We start from the raw sequence: 21941 nt of genomic DNA on the forward strand, positions 1-21941 counted from the left end.
GAGGCTGGGCTCCAACCTGCCATCTGTCTTTCTCAGCCTCCCAAGTACTGGGATTACAGACAAGCACCACCACACCCGGCTTTCCGTGTACTTTTTTTTTTCTTTCTTCTTTTTGGCAGTACTAGGGACGGAACTCAGGGGCATTCTACCTCCGAGCTACACCCCCAGCCCTATTTTTTATTCTTTATTTTGAAACCGGGTCTCACTGAGTTGCAAAGGGCCTCGCTAAGTAGCCGAGGCTGTCCGCGAACCACGATCCTCTGGTCTCAGCCTCCGGAATGCTGGGATGACAAGCGTGCGCCACCACGCCCGGCCTTTCAGTGTAGTTTTAAAATGCATTTCTCTAATGACTAATGATGTCAAGCATATTTTCATGTTCTTATTGGCCATTCATGTACCTTTTGCCTATTTAAAAAACTACCTCAGACTGGGCATGGTAGGCAGGCTTGTAATCTCAGTACTTGGGAAGCTGAGACAGGAGGATTGCAAGTTTGTGGCCAGCCTCAGCTACTTAGTGAGAACCTGTTACAAAATAAAGAATAAATTATAGGGCTGGGGGTGGAGCTCGGAGGTAGAATGCCCCTGGGGTCCAGCCCCAGTGCTGCAAAACAAACAAACAAACAAACAAAAAAAGACCTTGTTTTTATTATTGAATTGTCAGAGCTCTTTTTATCTTCTAGCTCCGAGTCTTTTATCAGGCAGGTGTTTGGCAGATATTTTCTCCCAACATAGGACTTTTCATTTTTTGACAATGTGTTTTGAAAATAAAAAGTTGTAAAAATTGATGATGTCTGTTTTACCCGTTTGTGCTCTTTCATGGTTCATGTACTTTGTATTTTAAGATATGTTTCCATATTACAGGATTGCAAAGACTTCTGTCTTCTGTGTTTTTTGTCTTCTTCCTTTTCTTTCTCTCCGTTTCTTTCTTTCTCTCTCTTCTCTTTTTCTTTTCTTTTATTGAGGGGGTACTAGAGATTGTTGAACCCAGGGGCATTCTACCCCTGAGCTATACCCCCAGCCCTGTTTTATTTTTGATTTGGAAACAGGGTTTTACTGAGCATTTTGCTATGTTGCTGAGACGGCCCTTGAGCCTGTGAGCCTCCCGTCTCAGCCTCCCAAGTACTAGATTACAGGCGAGCACCGCCACGCCCAGCTCCCCAGCTCTTTATTTACTTTGAAAGCATTTGCTAAATTGCCGCAGTTGGTCTCAAACCTGCAGCCCTACTGTCTCAGCTGCCCACGTACTGGATTATAGGTATGTGCCTTCACACCTGGCTTCTTTGTTACCTGCGTGCGCGTGCGTGCGTGCGTGTGTGTTGCAGAACTGGGAATGGAACCCAGGGACAGTCTACCTCCGAGCCACACCCCCAGCCCTATTTTTTAATCTTTATTTTGAAACAGCGTCTCAAGTTGCGGAGGGCCTCAGCTATTGCTGAGGCTGGCTGGGAACCTGCGATCCTCCTGTCTCAGCCTCCAAGGCCTGAGATTGGCGGCTGGATTTTTGTTTTTGAGACTCACTCTGTTGCCCGGGCTGGCTCCAGCCTTGGGGGGGGGACAGGGCACCCCGCCCGGGCCGCATCATCTCCGCAGCGTGGCGGGGACAGCTTCCCATGCTGAGCCGTGTAACCGTGGGGTTCGCGGTGCTGGGGGCCACGCTCCGTGTTGCCGTGTTGTACACAGTTCCCAGCCCCTCGCCCGTCTTCACGTGACTTTCTCTGCTCTCGCCTGCTAAGGGAGGATTTCCTGATTGACGGAGCTGTAGAAGAAATTGAGCAGAGGGTTCTGTTGCTTAGTGAGTAGCTGAGGAGCCGCGGTGCAGCTCCCCGACACAACCACTGTCCCAGGCCTGAGCCCGAGCCCCTGGGTCGGCGGAGGCCATCAGAGCACAAGCTGCACGCCGTCCTGGGGAGGTGGAGGAAGGTGTGGAGTCTCAAAGGGACCTACCCTCCCCGCAGCTTGTCCTCTGGCCTGTCACAGCCCAGGTGTACCCATCCCAGAGGCTCAGGTGTGCCGGGCAGTCAGAGCCAAGGTGTCGGTGGCGGTGACGAGCCGTGCCGTTCAGCCATGGGCCAGTGGAGCCTGCTGGAGAGCAGAGGCAAGCGGGGTAGAGAAGAAAGGGCAGCCGGGCACGGTGCTGGTGCACGCCTGCAGACCCTCTACTAGGGAGGTCGAGATAGGAGGAGTGCAGATTCAAGGCCAGCCTCCAACTTGGTGACCCTGCTTTAAAGCAAACAAAATAGAGTGTGGGGGGGTATAGCTTGGAGGTAGAATGACTCTAGACTCAACCCCCAGTACCAAAAAAATAAATAAAATAAATAAACTTTTATAAAGGGATAGGGTGTAACTCAGAGGTAGAACAAGGATACCTCTGGCTTCAATTCCTGGTATCACAGAAAAAGTGGGGGGGGGCAAAAGAGAAGCCCGCGGCCATCTGAATCCTGGTAAAGTAGAAATGTCATTGTCCCTGGGTTCTTGGGGTGGGCAAAATTCTGCCTTTTCCGGTCAGGTGCCTGTGTGTGATAAGCAGAGGCATGTCGCTGGGAACCGCCTGGCCGGAGGCCCCGGGCTCTCGCCCTCACCTGCCAGGAGCTTCACTGTGCGCATCCACCTCCGTCCTCCCCCACACAGCGGAAGGACGCGGGCCTGGCTCCTGCCGTCCCAGCCTGCCGTGCGGTCCCCCTGGAGGAGCTGCCCCAGCGCGGGCGGGCAGAGTCCGGGCAGGGAGCGGGCAGGACCGCGCAGCCCGGTCTCCACCCTTGGAAGCGCGGAGTGGGGGGGCTTCCCGAGTTTCTCTTCTTTCATTTTGCCACAAGACAGAATTGTATCACACATCTCCAAGACGAGTAAAATGGCATTTCAGCTTCTCGTCTTTATAGACTCTCTGAACTTTAGGAAAGATCATTCTGGTCCCTTTTCATTAATAATGAAAACCAGGGGGCAATAAAACGCGGCTGACGTGCGCCTGGCAGCAGCGCGGCGGCGCGGGCGAAGGGTGAGCTGGCGGGAGCCACAGGTGTTTCTCAGGCCGGGAGGCGGGCGCCGGGACGGCGGGCAGCGGGCGGCCTGCGTCCTCAGGGCAGCTGCGCCAGGTGTGCCGGGCGCGTCTGCAGGAGCATCCCGCACACTTTGGGTTCTGGTCAGGTTTTTAATCTGGTTGTAACTGCATGTCTGTGATCCTAGTACCTAGGAAGCTGAGACAGGCACAGGTTCAAGGCCAGCCCCAACAACTTAGTGAGACCCTCGGCCACTTACTGAGGTCCTATTTCAAAATAAAAAAGGGTGGGGTGTAGCCTGGAGGTAGAACACCTGAGGGTACATCCCAGCACCACACATACACACACATACACACACATACACACATACACACACACATACACAGATATACACACATATACAGATATACACATACACATACACACACGCGCGCACGCACACACACACACACACACACACACACACACACACGACAGAAGAGAGGTCCGAGCATGCTCAGAAGCCCCAGATCCCTCTGTGTTCTCAGAGGTTCCTGATTAGCCAGAGGGGATTTGTGTGGCCTGGGGCCAGGGCCCTCCCGAGATGGGCTCTTAGACTTGAACTCTTTTTTTTTTTTTTTTCTTGGTACTGGAAATTGAACCCAGAGGCATTCTACCTCCGAGCTACACCGCCCCCAAGACTAATTCTATTTCTTATTTGGAAACAGGGCCTCACTAGGTTACTGAGAACCTCACTAAATTGCTGAGGCTGTCCTCAAACCCGCGATCCTCCTGTCTCAGCCTCCCAAGTACTAGGATTGCAAGCGTGCGCCACCACGCCGGCCTAGACTTGAACGCTTCACTGATGTCACCGCGTAGCCCAGGAAGGGACGGGGGATGTCCTTGCTAACCACAACACAGCCCCCCAAAACTACAAAAGAATAGATTGATAAACTTCCACGAACACAGAAAATGTCTGCGTGCCACGGAAGACCATGTGCAGAACCCAGAGGAAAACAAATGAGGAGGCTGACGGTGTGGGTCGCAGAGGCCTTGTTCCTGCTGCTTCACAGGCGCTAGGGAGACCCCGCGGGGGCAGAGAAGCACCACGCTCCAAAGCACGCGCCGCCCAGAGACGCCGCCTCACGCGAGCAGGACCGGGGTGGGCCCATCTCTCTGTGTCGCCTTGGCAGTAGTCTGGGTGTGGCTGGAGCCTCGTGCGTGTGGCTGGTGGGCCGGGCTGGGAGAGCCCACAGAGGAGGATTGGAAGGCTCTCTCGATGACAGATGTACGGGCCTCTGGCCCATGCCCCTAGGAAGTCGGGTGTGTGGGGGGGGACGCTGGAATGAGCATGGGTTTCCTACCTCTGAGCTACACCCCCAGTCCTTTTTATTATCCATCTATCTATCTATCTATCTATCTATTAGTGGCACTGGGGTTCCTGGAAACCCTTCTACCTTCGGGCTACATTCCCAGACCTATTTTATATTTTTATTTGGACACAGGGTCTCTTAAGCCAGCACGGCTGGCTTCGAACCTGCGCGATCCTCCTGTCTCCGCCTCCCAAGCGCAGTGATTACAAGCGTGCGCCACCACGCCCAGCATTATTATCAATATTAATAATATTTTAATTTTGAAGCAGGCTGTTGCTACGTTACCACATGCTGGCCCAGAACCTGCCATCCTCCTGTCTCAGTCTCCCAGGGGCTGGATTCTAGGTGTGCACGGCCACGCCCAGCTGGCAGGCCGTAGGGTTACAGACGCCTCTGCGGGACCCGAGGTGTGCACACCGTTGTCGATGGCAGCACTGTGTGTATAGGTAAAGACTGGAAGTGAGCTAACTTCATCAGCAGGAAACAGGTTAAATGGATACTGCACAGGTGTAGAAAAAGATTGAGAAATAGGGGGGAAGAGAAGGAAAATAAGACATACCTGTGTTGTCTGACATGTGCATAAAAATTCTCGGGAAGAGCATGCGTGGTGGCGCATCGGGAAGAGCATGCGTGGTGGCGCACATCTGCAGTCCCAGTACTTGGAAGTCTGGGCCAGGAGGAGCACGGGTCAAGCCAGCGTGCAGTAACTTAGTGAGACCTGTTTCACAATTCAAGTAAAATAGGGCTGGTGTGTAGCTCAGAGGTAGAATGCCCCTGGGTTCCGTCCTCAGTGTGGGGAAGAGGGAGGAATTCTCTGAGAGAATAAACATGAAACTATTACCAGTGGCTCTTGGCGGTGGACGAAGCTTTTCTGCAGTGGACTCACTTCAGCTACATGGTATTTAGACCATGAGCATATTGCCTTTTTAAAATACATAAAACAAAACTAGGAGTGAGGGCTGGAAACGGCCACTTAGCGATCACAGTTCTGTGGCTAAGACAAGGTGTGCTGGGTTGGGGAATCTGAATTCCCTAGGTGGGAGACCCAGAGGACTGTGGCGGCCCAGGAGACGCTGTTTGGCCTCCAGGGAGGAGGGGCAGCCCTCCCGCACTCTAGAGGGCTTTGAGACCCGATCCCCTGGCCAGGCTGCTCCCCAGCTCCCCACCCCCACCCCCGTGTGACACTGAGCTCAGAGGGCGGCCCCTCTCCTGTGGCCATGAGACACCAGCCCACGACCAGTGCTGAGTGTAAGCCAGCGAGCCCGTCAGCTCCACCCAGCCGGCCAGCGATGGGCGCTCAGGACTCCCCAGGGTTCTGTTCCACCTCTCCCCTTCAACACCTTTCCCCCAGACTCGCCTGCAGGCGGGCTTCCCTCTTGGTGGAGTGCTTCAGCAGAGCCGCACAGCCTCCTGTGGCACTGCGGTCTTCCCACACCGCCAGCCTGGGAACGGTGGCCCTGCCCTGCCTGATGGGTCTGCAGGGCTGGAGACGGCCGTGCGCAGGACAGCAGGACACAGAGTGGGCTTCACGGACCCAGGCAGGTGATGGCCGTGAAGGCGCTTTGTGAACCCCACACGGCAAGCATGAAGTAGGAGGCCGCTCTCCCCTCCGGGGGACCAGGGCTTCACCTGGGACCTGTGGGAGCTGTGGCATGCTAGGCCCCTTGTCTGCAGGGGATATGTTCCAAGACCCCAGTGGACGCCCGAAACTGCATGGTACGAAGCCCTCTGGATGCGCTTTCTCTTATGTATGCGTACATGAGACGTTTTAATTTATTAACTAGGCATAGTAAGATTAACAATAAGACGGACATGGTGGCACACGCTTGTAATCTCAGTATGTGGGAGGCTGAGACAGGAGGATTGAAGGTTTTAGTCAGCCTCAGCAACTTAGTGAGGTCCTCTGTACCTTAGTGAGACCCTGTTTCAAAATAAAAGAGTAGAGCCGGGTGTGGTGGGCACGCTTGGAATCCCAGCATTCGGGAGCCTGAAACAGGAGGATCGCAGGTTTGCAGCCAGCCTTGGCTACTTAGTGAGGCCCTTTGCAACTCAGTGAGACCCTGTTTCAGAATGAAGAATAAAAAATAGGGCTGGGGTTGTTGCTTGGAGGTAGAATGCCCCTGGATTCCTTCCCCAGACCTGAAAAAAAAAATTATATATATGGCTGGGGGTGTAGCTCAACGGTAAAATGCTCCTGGGTTCCATCCCCAATACCAGAGAGAGAGAGAGAGAGAGAGAGAGGAAGAAAGAAAGAAAATTTTTTTTTGGTGGTACGGGGGCTCCAGGCTATATTCCCAGACCTATTTTTTTAATATATATATTTTATTTGGGAACAGAGTCTCTTAAGCCAGCGCGGCTGGCTTCGAACCTGTGCAATCCTCCTGTCTCCGCCTCCCAAGCGCGGGGATTACAAGCGTGCGCCACCATGCCCGGCAATAAAAAATTTTAAAAAGCCAAGCATGGTGGCACATGTTTGTAATCCCAGCATTTAGGAGGCTGAGACAGGAGGATCATGGTGTAAGGCCAGCCTCAGCTACTTTAGTGGGACCCTTTGCAACTCAGTGAGACCCTGTTTCACTGGGCTGGGGTATATCTCCAAGGTAGAATGCCCCTGAGTCCCATTCTCAGTACCACAAAAACAACAACAACAAAAATAAAAAATAAAAAATAAAAAGAGTAAAATCAGGCTGAGAGTATAGCTTGAAGGTTAGAATGCCCCTGGGCTCCATCCCCAGTAACACACACATACACACACACACACACACACACACACACTAACAATAGTGGAATATCACAATTATAATATGCTATGATATTATATGATATATGATATAATATGCTATGATATTATAATATGCTATGCTATGACATAATATCACAATTATAATATGCTATGATAATAGTTACATGAATGTGGTCTCAAAATATTATTGTACCCAGAAGTCAACAGCTTCATCATCTAAGTAGTTTTGTTTCCATATTGGGAGCTTCCACCTTTTCACATAATGGGAGCATTTTTGGCTGTTGTTTGGCGTGTCAGAATTGCCACCTTGTTACTCTGATGTTTTGAAGCCATTGCTAAGTTGGAAGAGGGTTGAGTGGCCTGGGGTGGGAGCAGCGAGTGGGCAGAGCAGATCATGCTGGGCAGAGGGCGAGTCTCGTCCTCAGCAGGACGGAGTGGGGCGGCTGAGACTTCATCATGCAGGTCAGGATGGAGTGTAGTTTAAAATGTCTGAACTGCGCTGGGTGTAGTGTTGCACGCCTGCAATCCCCGTACGTGGGAGGCTGAGACAGGAGGGTCGCGGGGTTGAGGACAGCTTTAGCAAGTAGTGAGGCCCTTCATCAACCTAAAGGGACCTTGTTTCAAAATAAAAACAAAAATAGGGCCGAGGGTATAGCTCAGAGGTAGAATGCCTCTAGGTTCAACCCCCAGTACCAGCCCCCCCAAAAAAGAAAGAGAATAGGATTAGTGGTACAGTTCAGAGGTAAAACACTCCTAGGTTCAATCCCTGTTACCACAAAAACAAATAAAACGTGTGAATTGCTTATTTCTAGAATTTCCCACCCACTATTTGGGAGCACTGCTGATGTCAGGGCTGCGTGCTGTGGAGAGCTGGGCCCGGAGCTGCTCCTGTGTGAAGACTTGCAGCTCTTCTCCCAGGGCTCGTCCCCCCTTGGCCAGGACCTCTTTGCCTTAGGGGCACTTGCAGGATCGTCCCCAGCTCTCCTACTCTGCAGCCCCCTATTTTAAGTGGACCCCAGGGCCAGCCCGGCGCTGGGCTCCTGCTTACATCTGATGGTGCCCCCACCGGAGCCTCCAGCGTCTGACGCGGCACTCGGCTCCTGGCCCTCCCTCTCCTCCCACCCCGGGTGTGCTTGGCCTCTCTGCTCCCGGGCACTCTGTCCCTGCAGGTCTCCTGCCGGGGCTCAGGGTGCTCATGGGTCCATGTGGACCCACATCTCCTTTCCACAGGCATTGTTCCCCACCTCCCCAAGGCTCCGCTGTCCCCGGCTCCTCTCCCCCACCCACTCCCAGGCGCCTGCCCGGCCTTTCTAGGCGGTGCCTTCCTCCCCTGGCTGCATGGAGGAGCAGAGCGGGGAGGTCGCTCACCGACCCCAGCCCACCCGCGTGGCCTCCTGCCGCCCTCTGTAGGGCGTGGTGCCTGTGTGTATGTGGACTTAAGAACCAGCATCCTCTCAAGACCCAGAGATCATGCCGCCGGTCTCCACCTGTCCTGTGCCCTGACTGCCATGCTGGGTCTCGCTGCCAGACACCTCCACCGGGTGGCAGAGGCCAGGAGACGCGCTGTAACTGCTGTCTCGAGAGGGCCTGGGAAGAGCGAGGGACAGGGTAATACCGAGGGCGCGCCTCCGCGGAGGAGGCGGCCTCCTGACCTGCTCTCGCCCCTGCAGGTTCCCGGTGGCGTGATTATGGTGCCTTGGCCGTCATCATGGCCGGGATCGCATTCGGCTTCCACCAGCTCTACAAGGTAAGTTGTCCCCAAATGAATTCCAGACTCACCGTTGAAACTTTGGGCTCGCGAAATGTGTTTCAACCGAGGTCTCTGGGCTTCTTAGTTTTTTACTAAGTGTAAAAGTTAATGGCAGAGTTGTAGCCGAATATTAGTATAAGAGCTTTTGCTGGAACTGGAAATTCCCACACAGAAACCCAGAAACAACGATCTGGGGCTTGGTGTCTCTGCCAGGCTAGTGCCCACTGTGCTACGGGGGGCACCGGGCTCCTCTGTTTCCGCACAGCTCTGTCCCCCCGGCCCTGTTTTGAAAAAGAAAAGAGACATTGACGTGGAAGTCACAATAGTGACACACAAGAATTCTAGAACATCTGCTAATAGTTTCTTTAAATTAAAAAAAAAGGTAGGCCGGGCATGGTGGCACACGCTTGTAATCCCAACATTCGGGAGGCTGACACAGGAGGATCGCGGTTTGCGGACAGCCTCAGCTACTTAGTGAGGCCCTCTGCAACTCAGTGAGACCGGGTTTCAAAATAAAGAATAAAGAGCCAGGCGTGTTGGTGCATGCTTGCAGTCCCAGCATTTGGGAGGCTGAGACCGGAGGATCGCAGTTCGTAGACAAATCTCAGCTACTTAGTGAGACCCTGTTTCAAAAATGAAAAGACTAAAAAATTTGGCTAGAAGTATAGCTCAGAGGTAGAATGCTCCTGGGTTTCATCCTCAGTACTGAAAAAAAAAAAAAAAAAAAAGTTAGAAGCCAGGCGTGGTGGCGCACGCTTGTAATCCCAGCATTCGGGAGGCTGACACAGGAGGATCGTGGTTCGCAGACAGCCTCAGCTACTTAGTGAGGCCCTCTGCAACTTAGTGAGACCCTGTTTCAAAAATAAAGAATAAAAAATAGGGCAGGGGGTGTAGCTCAGAGGTCAAATGCCTTTGGATTCCATCCCCAGACTCACACACACACACAAAAATAGGGCTGGGGGTATAGCTTGGAGGAGGAATACCCCTGGGTCCCACCCCCAGCACCACACCATGAATAAAGTGGCTGGCAGCCTTCACCCTGTTCCACACGCACACGCGCGTCGAGGCTGGGCAGCCATGTGCTCCTTCCCTTGTCCTCTCTGACCTCAGAGATGGAGTCTAGAGTTGGTTACACCGATGAGAATTTCTGGACTTTTATACTTAGGAAAATTTTCCACCTGAAACGTCAGGCTGCATTTGATGAGTTTCAGCTCAGTTGTGGTAATAACTCACACCGCGCTGAAAGCACTTTGCAGAGTAGAAGATGCTTCCATACGTGTGCTAAATGGCGGTCTTCACTTAGCAGGAGCTCTTGAGACGAGCTCTCCCACAAACCCCTTGTGAGAGACTTTTCCTCCCCCAATACAGAATCCTTAATGGAGGAGTTTCCATCTTTTTTTCTTTTTTTTTTTTTTTTGGTGGTACTGGGGTTCCTGGAAGCCCTTCTTCCTCCGGGCTACACTCCCAGACCTATTTTATATTTTTGAAACAGAGTCTCTTACACCAGCACGGCTGGCTTCGAACCTGCGCGATCCTCCTGTCTCCGCCTCCCAAGCGCGGGGATTACAAGCTACAAGCGTGCGCCACCACGCCCGGCAAGTTTCCATCTTTTTTTCTATCTGGGGCCCAAACTAAGAACCAAAGTCGCCCTGCGGGGCACTGGCCAGGCCCGCTATGCTTTTGTTCGAGCGCCGCGCCCTGGGCGGCAGTGGCTCGCTGCCCCTTTGGTCCCGTGTGTGGACGGCAGAGCGTGTCCCCTGCCCGCCCTCCAGGGCCTGTGCCTGGTCACTTACCAGCTGCGTGCCGCCTTCCTCCCGCGGGCCCTGGGCGCGCCCGGCCTCCGTCCCTCCTGCGGGCCTCCTGGGCCCGTCCTGTCTCCCAGTCGGGGAGGGTGCTTTGGACTCTGAAGGGACCTTGTCCTGAGGATTCCGCCTTAGTTTAGAAAAGACAAAGGTGACCCCTGGGCACATGCGTCACCCCCTGGGAGAAGATCCACGGGCCCCTGACGTCTGTTGTTTTTTTCTTTGGGTTCTCCCGTAATTTATTTAATTTTACTCATTTGTTTCTGAATGGGTAAAACGATTTGTTTCATGCACAGGGTTCAAGATGTTAAAAATTCAGAAAAGTGAGGAGTGAAAAGCTCCCTTCTGCTGCTCCTCCCTGGAGGCCCACCACAGGGCAGCCTTCCTCCCTCCTCCCTTCCCCCTCCTCCCTACCTCCCTCCTCCCTCCCTCCTCCCTCCCTCCTCCCTCCCTCCTCCCTCCTCCCTTTCCTCCCTCCTCCCTTCTCCCTCCTCCCTAGCTCCCTCCTCCCTCCTCCCTACCTCTCCTCCCTCTTCCCTAACTCCCTCCTCTCTCCCTCCTCCCTCCTTCCCTCTCCTCCCTCCTCCCTAACTCCCTCCCTCCTCCCTAACTCCCTCCTCCCTCCGTCCCTACCTCTCCTCCCTCGCCCCTCCCTTCCACTGAGAATTGAACCTGGGACGTTCCACCTCTGATCTATACCCCCAGCTTGATTTTATTTTTATTGTGATAGTTTTCCTAAATTGCTAAGGCTTGTATCAGACCTGCAGTCCTGTCTCTCAGCCTCCCAAGTAGTGCGATTACCAGGTGGCCACCATGCCCAACTCACAAGGTCTCTCTAAGTTGCTGAGGTTAGTCTCGAACCTGTCTACCTCGCCTCCCGGGTACTGGAATAATAGGTGGGTGGGTGTCACTATGCCTGGCTGGAATCAATTTTTTAAAATATCCTTGAAGAATTTAAAAATTCTTATCATAGGAATATTATTGCATCACCAAGAAAAGTAAATAAAAGGAGCAGGTTCCCCAGCACAGCAGAGCAAACTGTCTCTCCTCGGGCTGGGCTGCAGCTCGGCGGCGGAGCGCTTGCCTGGCGCGCCAGCCCTAGGTTCCATCCCCAGCACTGCAGGGACAGGCAGGCGCTCGGACACAGGGACACACAGGCACGCACACGCCAGTTTCCTTCTGGTCTCGGCCCTTCAGCCAGGACTTTTACAAGGTCACAGTTGAGCCTCATAACTGTTTTTAGCATCTCGTTCACTTCTGGGGCGTGCTGGGCTCCCCAGACCCGGGGAGGGCCCAGGACAAGCTGGGCGGTGGATTTGAGGGACGTATGCGGTAACCCGAGCGCGTGCTCCTTCTCACCCGTCCGCTTCCGGCAGAAGTACCTGCTGCCCCTCATCCTGGGCGGCCGCGAGGACAGGAAGCAGCTGGAGAGGATGGCAGCGAGTCTCGCGGAGCTGAGTGGCAGCGTGGCCCAGACAGGTAAAGATTAATGACTCCATCAAGCCAGCCTCACAGCCTTCTCCGCGGCCCCTCCGCGGCCCTCCCCTCGCCCTCCGTCTCCACTTTATGTGGTGACTTCATTTATCTGCTCTGAGAATCTGTTCACATTTGCAAATGAAGCCGCCGTCATTTCGGTTTAATTTGAAATTGCTTGTTTACTGTCGGCGCGGCCTCAATTAATTATGTTTTTACGGAAAGGCTCCCAACCTCAGAATATTAATAAGGGGAATAAAATGACAGCCTTTCTAAGGGCTGTAAAGTTCATTTTTAATTTCTGCTTCTATGAGGTTTTCAGGGGGGTTTTCAGTGATTTCCCCCCTTCCCTCTAAGAATCCAGCACAGGGTCAAGAGAGTCTGTAATTACTGTGGCTCCTGGGACCCCGGCCACCTCCTCTGTTACCGACTCCACGGGGCTGGCGTTCATTACCCGCTGCCCCAGTGATGGCCCAGATTAGCTGGGACCTGTCGCGCCAGAGGTGGCTTTTCTCCTTTAGAAACTTGTTTACTAGGTAGGAGCTCTGAATCTGAAGCCCCCAGGCGGGCAGGGAGCCTCCTGTCCCAGCAGGCAGGAGCCCACGGTGCTCAGGCCCCTCTGAGATCCTATGGTGCGTGCCCCCCTCGTACTCGCTCTTGCCCCATGGGCCACATGACTGCGGGCCAGGCAGGCAGCCTGGGCGTGGAGGACCGTAGGAAGGGGCCCCAGAGCCAGGACCCGCAGGCTCATTAGTCTGCTTGTGGTGGAAGCCCGAGCCATCCCACGAGTTCCCAAGGACGTGGCAGGGCCCGTGGGATGAGTGATGTGGGCCCGAGAGGAGCAGGGAGAACCGGGAGCATCACAGCCAGGCATAATTAGAGGGGAGAGGTTTTGGACGGATATACTGTTGACCACGGACAACCGCACAATAGAAAGATAAAGTAGAAATACCAGAGGTTAGATACAGTGCAGGTGGATTACCCAGGGCGCAGATAAATTATCTGGGTTGCAGGGACGGGGGCCTGCGGGTAAATCAGACATAGCAGGGATGCGGGCCGCTCATCACTGTGCACTGGGGTGGGGACCCGTGGCCATCGGCTGACCGACTCCGCACTCTCCTCCCAGTGACGCAGGTCCAGACGACGCTGGCCGCGGTCCAGGAGCTGCTGAGGCAGCAGCAGCAGAAGGTCCAGGAGCTGGCCCACGAGCTGGCCACTGCCAAGGTACTGGTCTCCCAGCCCCTGTCCCAGGCCCAGGCCTGTCTGCAGAGCTCGTCGCCCAGTCCTCTGTGCCCTTCCTGCTGTCCACCACAGGTCTCTCTGGCCCCACACGGTGACACAGCAGGGCTGGTGCTGCCCCTTGCCCAGAGGGAGGTGTGGAGGCCATCTTTTCTGCCTGTGAACTTCCGTCAGCAGCCACATCCCCCAGCTCTGACCATCTCTGGCCGCAGTTAGGTTGCAGCTCTCAGCCTTGCCAGGGGGCTTCCAGTGAACAGAGGAGAGAGGATGTGCGGGCACTGGGAGAAACCCGTGCAGGGGGCAGGCCCTCCAGACTCAGGGCCGGAGGAACCAGAACCAACCAGGATGGACGGCAGTTTCTGTGCCTCGCCCCCCAAATCTGAAGTGTCTTGGCAGTATTGGATTATAGAATCGGTATCAGATTACAGGGTCAATACCGGCTGGAGTTCCCATTTGCTGCTGTGTGTCCCCGGCCACGTCTGAGTCCCCCGCATCTGTACAGTGAGGCTGGGATGGTACCACGTGCTTGGAACGGCGCCGACTCCAGTCACAGCCCAGTTGCAGATCCCAGGTCCTGGGTTCCTTGGGCAAGTCAAGCGATCACACCATCTGAGACAGCGATCGCGGGCCCAGGAGATGCCAGGTTCCCCTCCATGTCATTGTCTACAGGGGAGGACGCCCCAGGGCGTAACTAGACTGCAAAGCTCAGGGCACAGCATCTGCCCCTTCAGATGGAGTCCGGTGCCTCTCGTGAAGGGGGCCCAGGAGCCCCTGGTGTCCTTCCCACAGAGGTGCTACCCCGCTTCCTCCGCAGGTGGCTGGGCGCCGCTGGCTACTGCGAGCTCCCTGTGGGCGGGCGGCGGCTGTAAAGCAGCCTTCCAGCTGGGAAGGCGGCCGGCCCCACCCCACTCTTATCTTCTTGATCAGTGGCCTGCCAATGGCCAGCAGCCATTCCGGAAATTGGAAAACTGTTCTCAGGCCTTCAGCATTAAGATTAAGACCACATGTTGCATTTTGAGCAGGGCGGGGCACCCCAGATTGTGGCTGGTGGCGAAGACGGCCTCACAGAGCTCCTTCGGGTGCTCCACAGCCCCCCCTCGGCCCCTTGCCTCCTGTCTGCGCCGAAGTGGGGCTCCCGGCCTGGCATCTACCGCGTCTATGTGAGGACTTTGGTTACCCCATAAACCAAAGACTCGGAGCTCTGTTTTCTCAGCTGTAGTGTAAGTTTTTATATCTGGTTTCCAAACTCCTACTGGAGCACTGTAAAAAATTAAAAAGAAGAGCTTTAAGTAATTAAAAAACCTACATAAAACTGAAGGCTGTGAGTTTTCTACAAGTGTTTTTTAAAGAGACTGGCTAAAAAGCCCCAGATGTCAGATTTTATTTCTAAATCCTGGCATCTGGCACCATATGCGTTTGGAAATCTGAGTCCTTTGTAGGCCGGTGAGTGGAAATTGCTCCCTTGTTAATGGGCTGCTGTCGCTTTCAAGGTTTAGAAGCCAGAACAGTGGCTCCTGGCCTTGCTGTCTGGTGGTCTGGACGGGGCCTCGCGGGGATGTGTGTGAGGGTGGCCACAGCCCGCGTGGCCTGCGGTAGTCCCACCTTGTATCAGAGAACCCCGTGTCAAAGACCCACTGTGGTTGGCCGAGAGGAGCCAGGGGCGTCCCTCCCAGCCCGTGCGCTTGGCACGCACGTGTGAATGTGCTGGCAGACAGCCCCGGGGGGTGGCCTGGCTGGGCGGCGCCGAGGCCGCGGTCTGGGACTGGCCACCATGCGTGCAGCCGCAGGCAGCGTGGCCACCCGCGCCTTCCACATAGGCTGCTTGGCTGTCCTCCTCTCCTGACGGTGTGCTCGTAGAGTGTGTTCTCAGGTTTTCCTGGGAAGCAGTGTCAGTGTGTCTGTGGCGGGCAGGTGTCCGTCCCGGCTCTCCTGGGAAGGGCCCGGGGCGGCTCCGGTCTCCGCTGCCTTCAGAGTCATCCCAAAGAATGGGTGTGCCTGGCCGACCTGACCCGCCATGGCTTTGCAGACGGTGAGGCACAGTGCCCGCTCCGTGGCCCTGAGGATCCACTGGGGCCCGGCCTCGTGCAGCGTGGTGTGTGGCGAGGCTGATCTCCTAGGCCAGCTTGAGGCCAGTGGCACAGGAGTGGGCAGCAGGTGCTCGGGCGCAGGCCCCTGGCCTTCACACTTCACGGTGGCTTCTGGGCTTGGGGACCACCAGTGCCGGCGGCTGCCTCCTCTCTGCCCCCTGGTTTGCATCTCTGGTGGGTTTTTTGGAGGAAGGATTTGTGTTCAGGGAATAATTAGTATAGAGATGTGTTTAGTCTTTGTTTTAGTGGACAAGAGGGCGTCGCCCAGCTTCAGTGACCCCCTGCTCGCGCTCTGGGCACTGCCTGCGTCCTGCAGGGACACCGTAGCGTGCCTCCTGAAGGACAAGGGCTCCGGCGTTGTAACCAGCGTCACCTAAGGACGTGGCCTGATTTCTTAATGTCATGACCCAGAGTCGTGGGTACTCCACAGGCCGGCACGCCATCCCAGGGGCTGGCAGGACCTGGCTGCCGTCCCGTCCAGTTCCCCGAGCACCCTGCCCCTCAGGAGGTGTCCCTCTCGCCCCTAAACTCTGTTTGCCTTCCAGGCCACCACGTCCACCAACTGGATCCTGGAGTCGCAGAATATCAGCGAGCTGAAGTCAGAGATCAACTCCTTGAAAGGGCTGCTTCTGAATCGGTAGGAGGGTGTGGCTCCCACTGTCTGCCCCGGTGGAGGGCGGCCGGTGGGGCTGGCCTGTCCACTGGGAGGCCGCTCCCCAGCCCTCCAGCTGCGGACCGCGTGGGTGGGTCTGCTCGGGGTTTGGAGACCTCAGAGCTTCCCCTTTCCCTCCCCCGGGGCCTCCCCACTCCAGGGTGACAGTCTGCGGGACCCACAGTTGTGAATACAGCTTGTCGGGGCCTGTCAGACCTGGTCAAGGTGGCCTGAGGTGAGAGCGGGTTGGCCATGTAGAGGCTGGCTCCTTCCAGCTCGTCCCAGACATCGTCCCCCGAGGGCCCCTGCCAGGAGCGTCCGCTGCGGCATCAGCAGAGCAGGTGCTGCCTCGCCCTCTGGCTTCCTTGGTCCCTCTGCCCTTACTGCACGGCGACAGCTTGTCACCATACAGCCTGACTGCAGGAGACCAGAGCTTGTTCTGGTCTGGTGTGCCTGCCTTCCTGTTTTTTTTTTTTGGGGGGGCGGGGGCTACTGGGAATTGAACCCATGGACGTTCTACCTATAACCTACATCCCCAGACCTATTTTATTTTATTTTGAAACGGGTCTTGCTTGGCTGCCAACAGTCTCACTAAATCGCTGAGACTCCTCCAACCTGTGGTCCTCCTGTCTCAGCCTCCTAAGTACTGGGATCACAGGTGTGCCACCGCGCCCGGCCCAAACCTTACTGGCTTTAAAGCTGGAAGCACAGTGTCCCACGAGCCTCCCCGTCCTGGACCGGGGTTCAGTGGGAGGGGGCGATGGCATCCATGGGGGGCCCTTCACTAGGAGTCAGGGATAGGTCAGGGGCTAGGCTGGTGGTCCCAGCCAGAGGACCCCATTTTCTAAGCCACCTACTCCCTGGCTCTCCGAGGTGTGCCTGCGCCGAGGGAGGGCCGTCCTTAGTAGAAGTCCTCTTTCCCTGAACCTAGTTGGTAGGCGTCTCGGGCGAGCTGGGTACCCCTGGAGCGAGAATACTGGATCGCCCTCAAGCTATGCTTGTGGCTGGCGCCGCGCAGGCGCAGGCGGCTCCCCCAAGCGGGGTCCCTGGAAGCTGCTACTGAGGCCCGTGCACAGTTGGGCCGGGCAGCCCGGTGGGAGCCCACGTTGGCTCAGGCTGGGCCTCGCCTCCCAGCCGCCGGTGCAGTCCTGCCCCTCAGGCCCCTCCGGAAGGGCCTGGGGGAACCCGGAAGCCGAGGGGAGAGCGGCTCTGCCCTGTTGAAAGGGAGTCACCTGCTTGGGGTCCCAGGAAGCTGCCCCATCACCGAGCTGGAGCCAGGGAATGGTCCGTGGCGAGGAGCCAAGTTGAACCAACCTGTGCGCTTCCCTTCTGCAGGAGGCAGTTCCCCCCCTCGCCGTCCGCCCCCAAGCTCCCCTCCTGGCAGATCCCCGTCAAGTCGCCGTCTAGCCCCGCCGCCGTGAACCACCACAGCAGCAGCGACATCTCGCCAGTGAGCAACGAGTCCACGTCGTCCTCGCCCGGCAAGGAGGGCCACAGCCCCGAGGGCGCCACGGCCGCCTACCACCTGCTGGGGCCCCCGGAGGAAGGCCAGGGCGCGGTGGGCGTGAAGGGCCAGGTGCGGATGGAGGTGCAGGGCGAGGAGGAGCAGCGGGGGGACGAGGAGGACGAGGAGGACGAGGACGTGAGCCACGTGGACGAGGAGGACGTCCTGGGGGTGCAGCGGGAGGACCGCCGGGGCGGCGACGGGCAGATCAACGAGCAGGTGGAGAAGCTGCGGCGGCCCGAGGGCGCCAGCAACGAGAGCGAGCGGGCCTAGGCGGCCCGGCCAACCCAGGCGGCGGCGGGCGGTCCTGCCCACCACCCTTCCCCGCACGCCCAGCCCAGTGCCGAGGACGCCGCGGCCGCACAGGCGTCCAGTCCAGGTGTTTGCTGAGTGTCTGCCTCGCGTGGCGCCCATGGCGAGAGCTAGTGTCGCCGCCCCCGCTGGCGGCTGCGCCTCCTCGGCCTCTGCTGTCCCCTCATCCCGGGCCTGGCCTGTGGCTCCTTCACTTTGTTTCCAAAGCCAGACCTGGCCCCGCCCCTCGCCATGAGGCCCCGGGCCTCCTGTGCGGGGCCTGCCCGGCTGTCACCCCAGCGCTCTGCCCTGCTGTCCGGCATATGAAATCACACCGCGCTTTTGACTGTCCGCACCAAGTCAGGGCTGGCCGCTCCCGGGCGGAGCCAGGCTGCCAGGCCCTCCTGACCAGTGGCCACGCCCGCGCTCCCACCAGGAAACACATGTTCATTTGTGTGATCATGTATAGATTTCAGACTATAAGATAGGATTGTATATAATTGTAATAAATACAAGTTGCCACTATTTAACCCCTGCCTGTGGCTCGTCTGCTGACAGCTCTGAGCCCCTCGGGTGAGCCTCGGAGCAGAGGGTGCGGGGAGGAGGGCGGGCAGCCTCTCCGCAAGGCCACTCGCCCGCAACTGAGGGCGACATTCCCGACAGCCAGGGAGAAGGGACCTCCCGTTACTGTATATAGACCTGGTGCGAGCTGAGGAGCTTCCTTCCTTAAATGGATGAACACGCCCCAGGAGTGCGCTGCGCTCCCGCTCCCGGCTCCCCGCTCTCCCTCCCTGCGGCCTTCACAAAGCAGGAGCCGAGGCCAGCCGCAGGCCAGAGCGCAGTCCTGCTGGGTGCTGTGCCCCCGTCCAGGCCTGCGCAGCCAGCTCAGCAGGTGGAGCCCCGGCAGCCGGCAGCCACGGTCCTGCGGGAGGAGGCATGCCTCTGCTCCAGCTGGGGCTGCCGGGCGGGCAGGCGTCCTGCTCAGCACCCAGCACGGCGCGCCTGGGGTCAGCGTTCCCAGCCACGTGCTCCTGGGGGACATGCCGAGCCCAGATGAGAGCCCCTGGCCTCCTCCTCCTGCGGCCTCGTGTCCTGAGGAAGCCGGGCGTCTCGGCTCTTGGCCTGGGCCAAGAGCTCTGCTGTCCCAGGGCCCCAAGGTGCTCCAGCCTGGAGAGACTGCAGAGCTGGCGGTGCTCCCTCCCACCCCTGGCCTGCCTGCTGTCCTGGGCACCTGTGTCCCGGGAGCATCCCTGCTGGGGAGCTGCAGCTCCCTTTGGCTTGGGGGCCATTGTCATCTGTCACTGAGGTCCCTTCTCATGGAGCCAGGGCAGATGCCCTGGGTGGGAACAGAGCCAGAGTGCGGGGCCGAGCCACACAAGTAAGGCGCCGTGTGGCCTATCCCCGTGACCCACCAGGTGGACCCTGAGGACGTGGGCGTCTCCCAGGGGAGGGGGCCCCAGGCCGGTTCTCCAGCCCTGGGCCCAGCGGCTGGAAGGGCCCTGAGTTCAGGAGAAGGGACAGAAACCTGGGCCCGAGGCCTTTGCCCCTCGGGTCCTGAGCAGGAGTTTGGCTTTTGAGGACAGAGTCTGGCGTGACTTCAGGGAGAGAAAAACCCCTCCCCAAGACGGCGTGAGCGCTGCCTAATAAAGGCAGCTGCTGGACAGGAGAACAGCCCTTTGAAAAAAGCCTTTCATTAGAAAAATAATGCATTTTATCCAAATAAGGTAAAAATATTTGGAATAGGGCAGAAGCGAGCAGCAGGCAGCGCCTGTCAGGCCCTTCCTGGAAAGGAGCAGATTATTAAACTCAATTACTGCGCCTTTTATAAAAGTGTCGTGTAGTAAGGGACCGGCCCGGTGCCGCGGCCCGCGGCCAGCTCCCTGAGCCCCTGCACGGCCCCCACGCGCCCCCTTGGGTGAGGGCATCTTGTGGGTAAGGGACAGGGGCCCTCGCCCCCGCGGGCCGACAGTGGGGTCTGCACTGCAGCCCCTTCCTGCAGGGAGGCACACGGCAGGCCCGGAGCCGCAGGGCTGCCCTCCCTTCCCCACAGCCCAGAGCCCAGGCACCCTGGGTGGGCAAAGGGAACATGCCAGGCCAGGGCAGAGGGCTGCCAAGTTGTGCTGATAGTATTGATTTTTTTTTTTTCCTCTTGTGGAAGAACATATCAGCTGTTTAGAAAAGTTGGTCCGTATAGGAGGGAGCGAGATGCGGCCCCTCCCTCCCGCCCGTTCTGGATTTTTTAAAATAAAAATGGAAGCTCCTCTTCAGTGCTGTGTGATGGTGTTTACTGCACAGTGGGCTGTGGCTGTCCTTCAGGGCCCTCACCCGCTGCTCTCAGGGGGCCTGGGCCAGACGCCTTCCTCTCCGCCCAGTGTCTGCCGTGCCCCTGCCCAGAGCCCATTGACGGGACGGGACGAGTCCTCCGTGCCTCGACTGGAGGAGGCGGAGGCTCCCGCCAGAGCCCTGGGCTGAGGCCCCCAGCGTGCCACCTCTCCAGCAGGTGGCCCGGCCATCCTCTCATCTCTGCTCAGCAGACGCTTCTCACCTTCTGGCCAAGGGAGCTTCTGGACGGGCAGCTCCAGGGCCCCGTACACAGGAGCCGTCGCCCGTGCCGCACGAGCTGGCACGCGCCCCTGCCCTGCCCACGCCAGCGCCAGGCACGGCACGGCTCTTGGGCACTCTTTAATCAAAACAAGCTTGAAGTCTCATCCAGGATTTTGGGGCGACTTTACCTGCCGTGTGAACCAGCCCTGACAGTTCTCTTTCCTTAAGCACTTTAACGCTCATGTTCTCCCAGAAGAGATGAGATTTATTATAACTTTATAAGGAGTTGCCTGGAGCCGTTCCTAGCTCTGTGGCTAGTGCTGGAAGTGTTTTCTTTAAAGTGAAAGATGCTGGTTCCAGTGATGCAGGCCAGGAGCAAGATCATGGTTGTCAATACAGCTGTTTCTCAGTGACAAGGAGGTGTTCTCCTGGTAACTCCATTGCAAGTTAGAAGATGAGAGACATACACTCTGCATGCCGAGCTACGGAACATCCGGCTCAGTGACAGTCCACCCTGGTGTGGCGGTTCCTGGCCCAGCTGACGAGCTGCAGTCAGGAGCCCGAGAGGACTGGATCTCGGCGCTAGCCAAGGACAAGATCCAAATTCAGGCTGCGCATCCTGGCGCACACCTGTAATCCCAGTACTTGGGAGGCTGATACAGGAGGATGGCAGGTCTGTGGACAGCCTCAGCAAGTAGCTTGATTCTCAGCAACCTAGCCAGATCCTGCTTCAAAATAAAATTAAAAGCCGGGTGTGGTGGTGCACGCTTGTAATCTCAGCCTTTGGGAGGCTAAGACAGGAGGATCGCGGTTTGCAGGCAGACTCAGCTACGTAGACCCTTTGCAACTCAGTGAGACCCTGTTTCAAAATAAAGAATAAAAAATAGGGATGGGGGTGCAGCTTGGAGGTAGAATGCCCCTGGGTTCCATCCCTAGTACTGCAAAAAAAAAAAAAAAATAATAATAATAATAAAAATTAAAAACTAAAAATAAATAAACCTTAAAGGGCTGGGATGTAGCTCAGAGGTAGAACGAACCTGGGTTCAATCTCACAGAAACACAAAACAAAATTTGAAGTAGAGTTCTGTCAAATGCAAACAAACTGTAAATCAAGTCATAACCTGACGACATAAGGTCTACACCTCCATCTCTCAGGCCCGGCCTCCCGCCCAGGAGCAGCATCACCAAGCCTCACTGCTTCCACTGGGACCAGGTAGACCCAGGTGGCAGTCAGCCTCAGGGGCCCTGGCAGGGGCCCCCCGCAGTGTGGGTGCCCAGCAGCTAGGCCCGCTGCGTCAGCTGCCCTCGGCCTCCTGTCCTGGCTGTGGGCCTCCTGGGAACCGCTGCCTGTCAGACCTGCCCCAAAGGGCAGGGCAGCCCCTCCCAGGCTGGGCGGTCTGGCCGCCTTTCCTTCCTGTGCTTTCGAGGGCCCCTATGGTGTCCCTGCTTCTCGGAGGCCAGCCTGGGCTTGGGCTGTGTTTTCTTCCCCGAACCCGTGTGCTGGCCCTGGG

General features: G+C 56.9%; 1 protein-coding gene across 1 annotated transcript in view; it reads left to right on the plus strand.

Annotated features, from left to right (window-relative positions):
• PEX14 (peroxisomal biogenesis factor 14) overlaps positions 1–17868 on the plus strand; it is a gene marked incomplete at its 3' end in the record, with an annotated part of 148201 nt that extends 130333 nt beyond the window's left edge. The window contains exons 5-9 of the mRNA XM_080691281.1: positions 8759–8835; positions 12017–12119; positions 13240–13337; positions 15985–16076; positions 17427–17868. Of these exons, the coding sequence (XP_080547407.1) occupies positions 8759–8835; positions 12017–12119; positions 13240–13337; positions 15985–16076; positions 17427–17868 (812 nt within the window). The remainder of the gene's footprint in view (positions 1–8758; positions 8836–12016; positions 12120–13239; positions 13338–15984; positions 16077–17426) is intronic.
• Positions 17869–21941: the final 4073 nt, after the last annotated feature.

Source organism: Muscardinus avellanarius, assembly GCF_963383645.1.
Source record: "Muscardinus avellanarius genome assembly, chromosome: 3".
Classification (NCBI taxonomy): Eukaryota; Metazoa; Chordata; class Mammalia; order Rodentia; family Gliridae; genus Muscardinus; species Muscardinus avellanarius.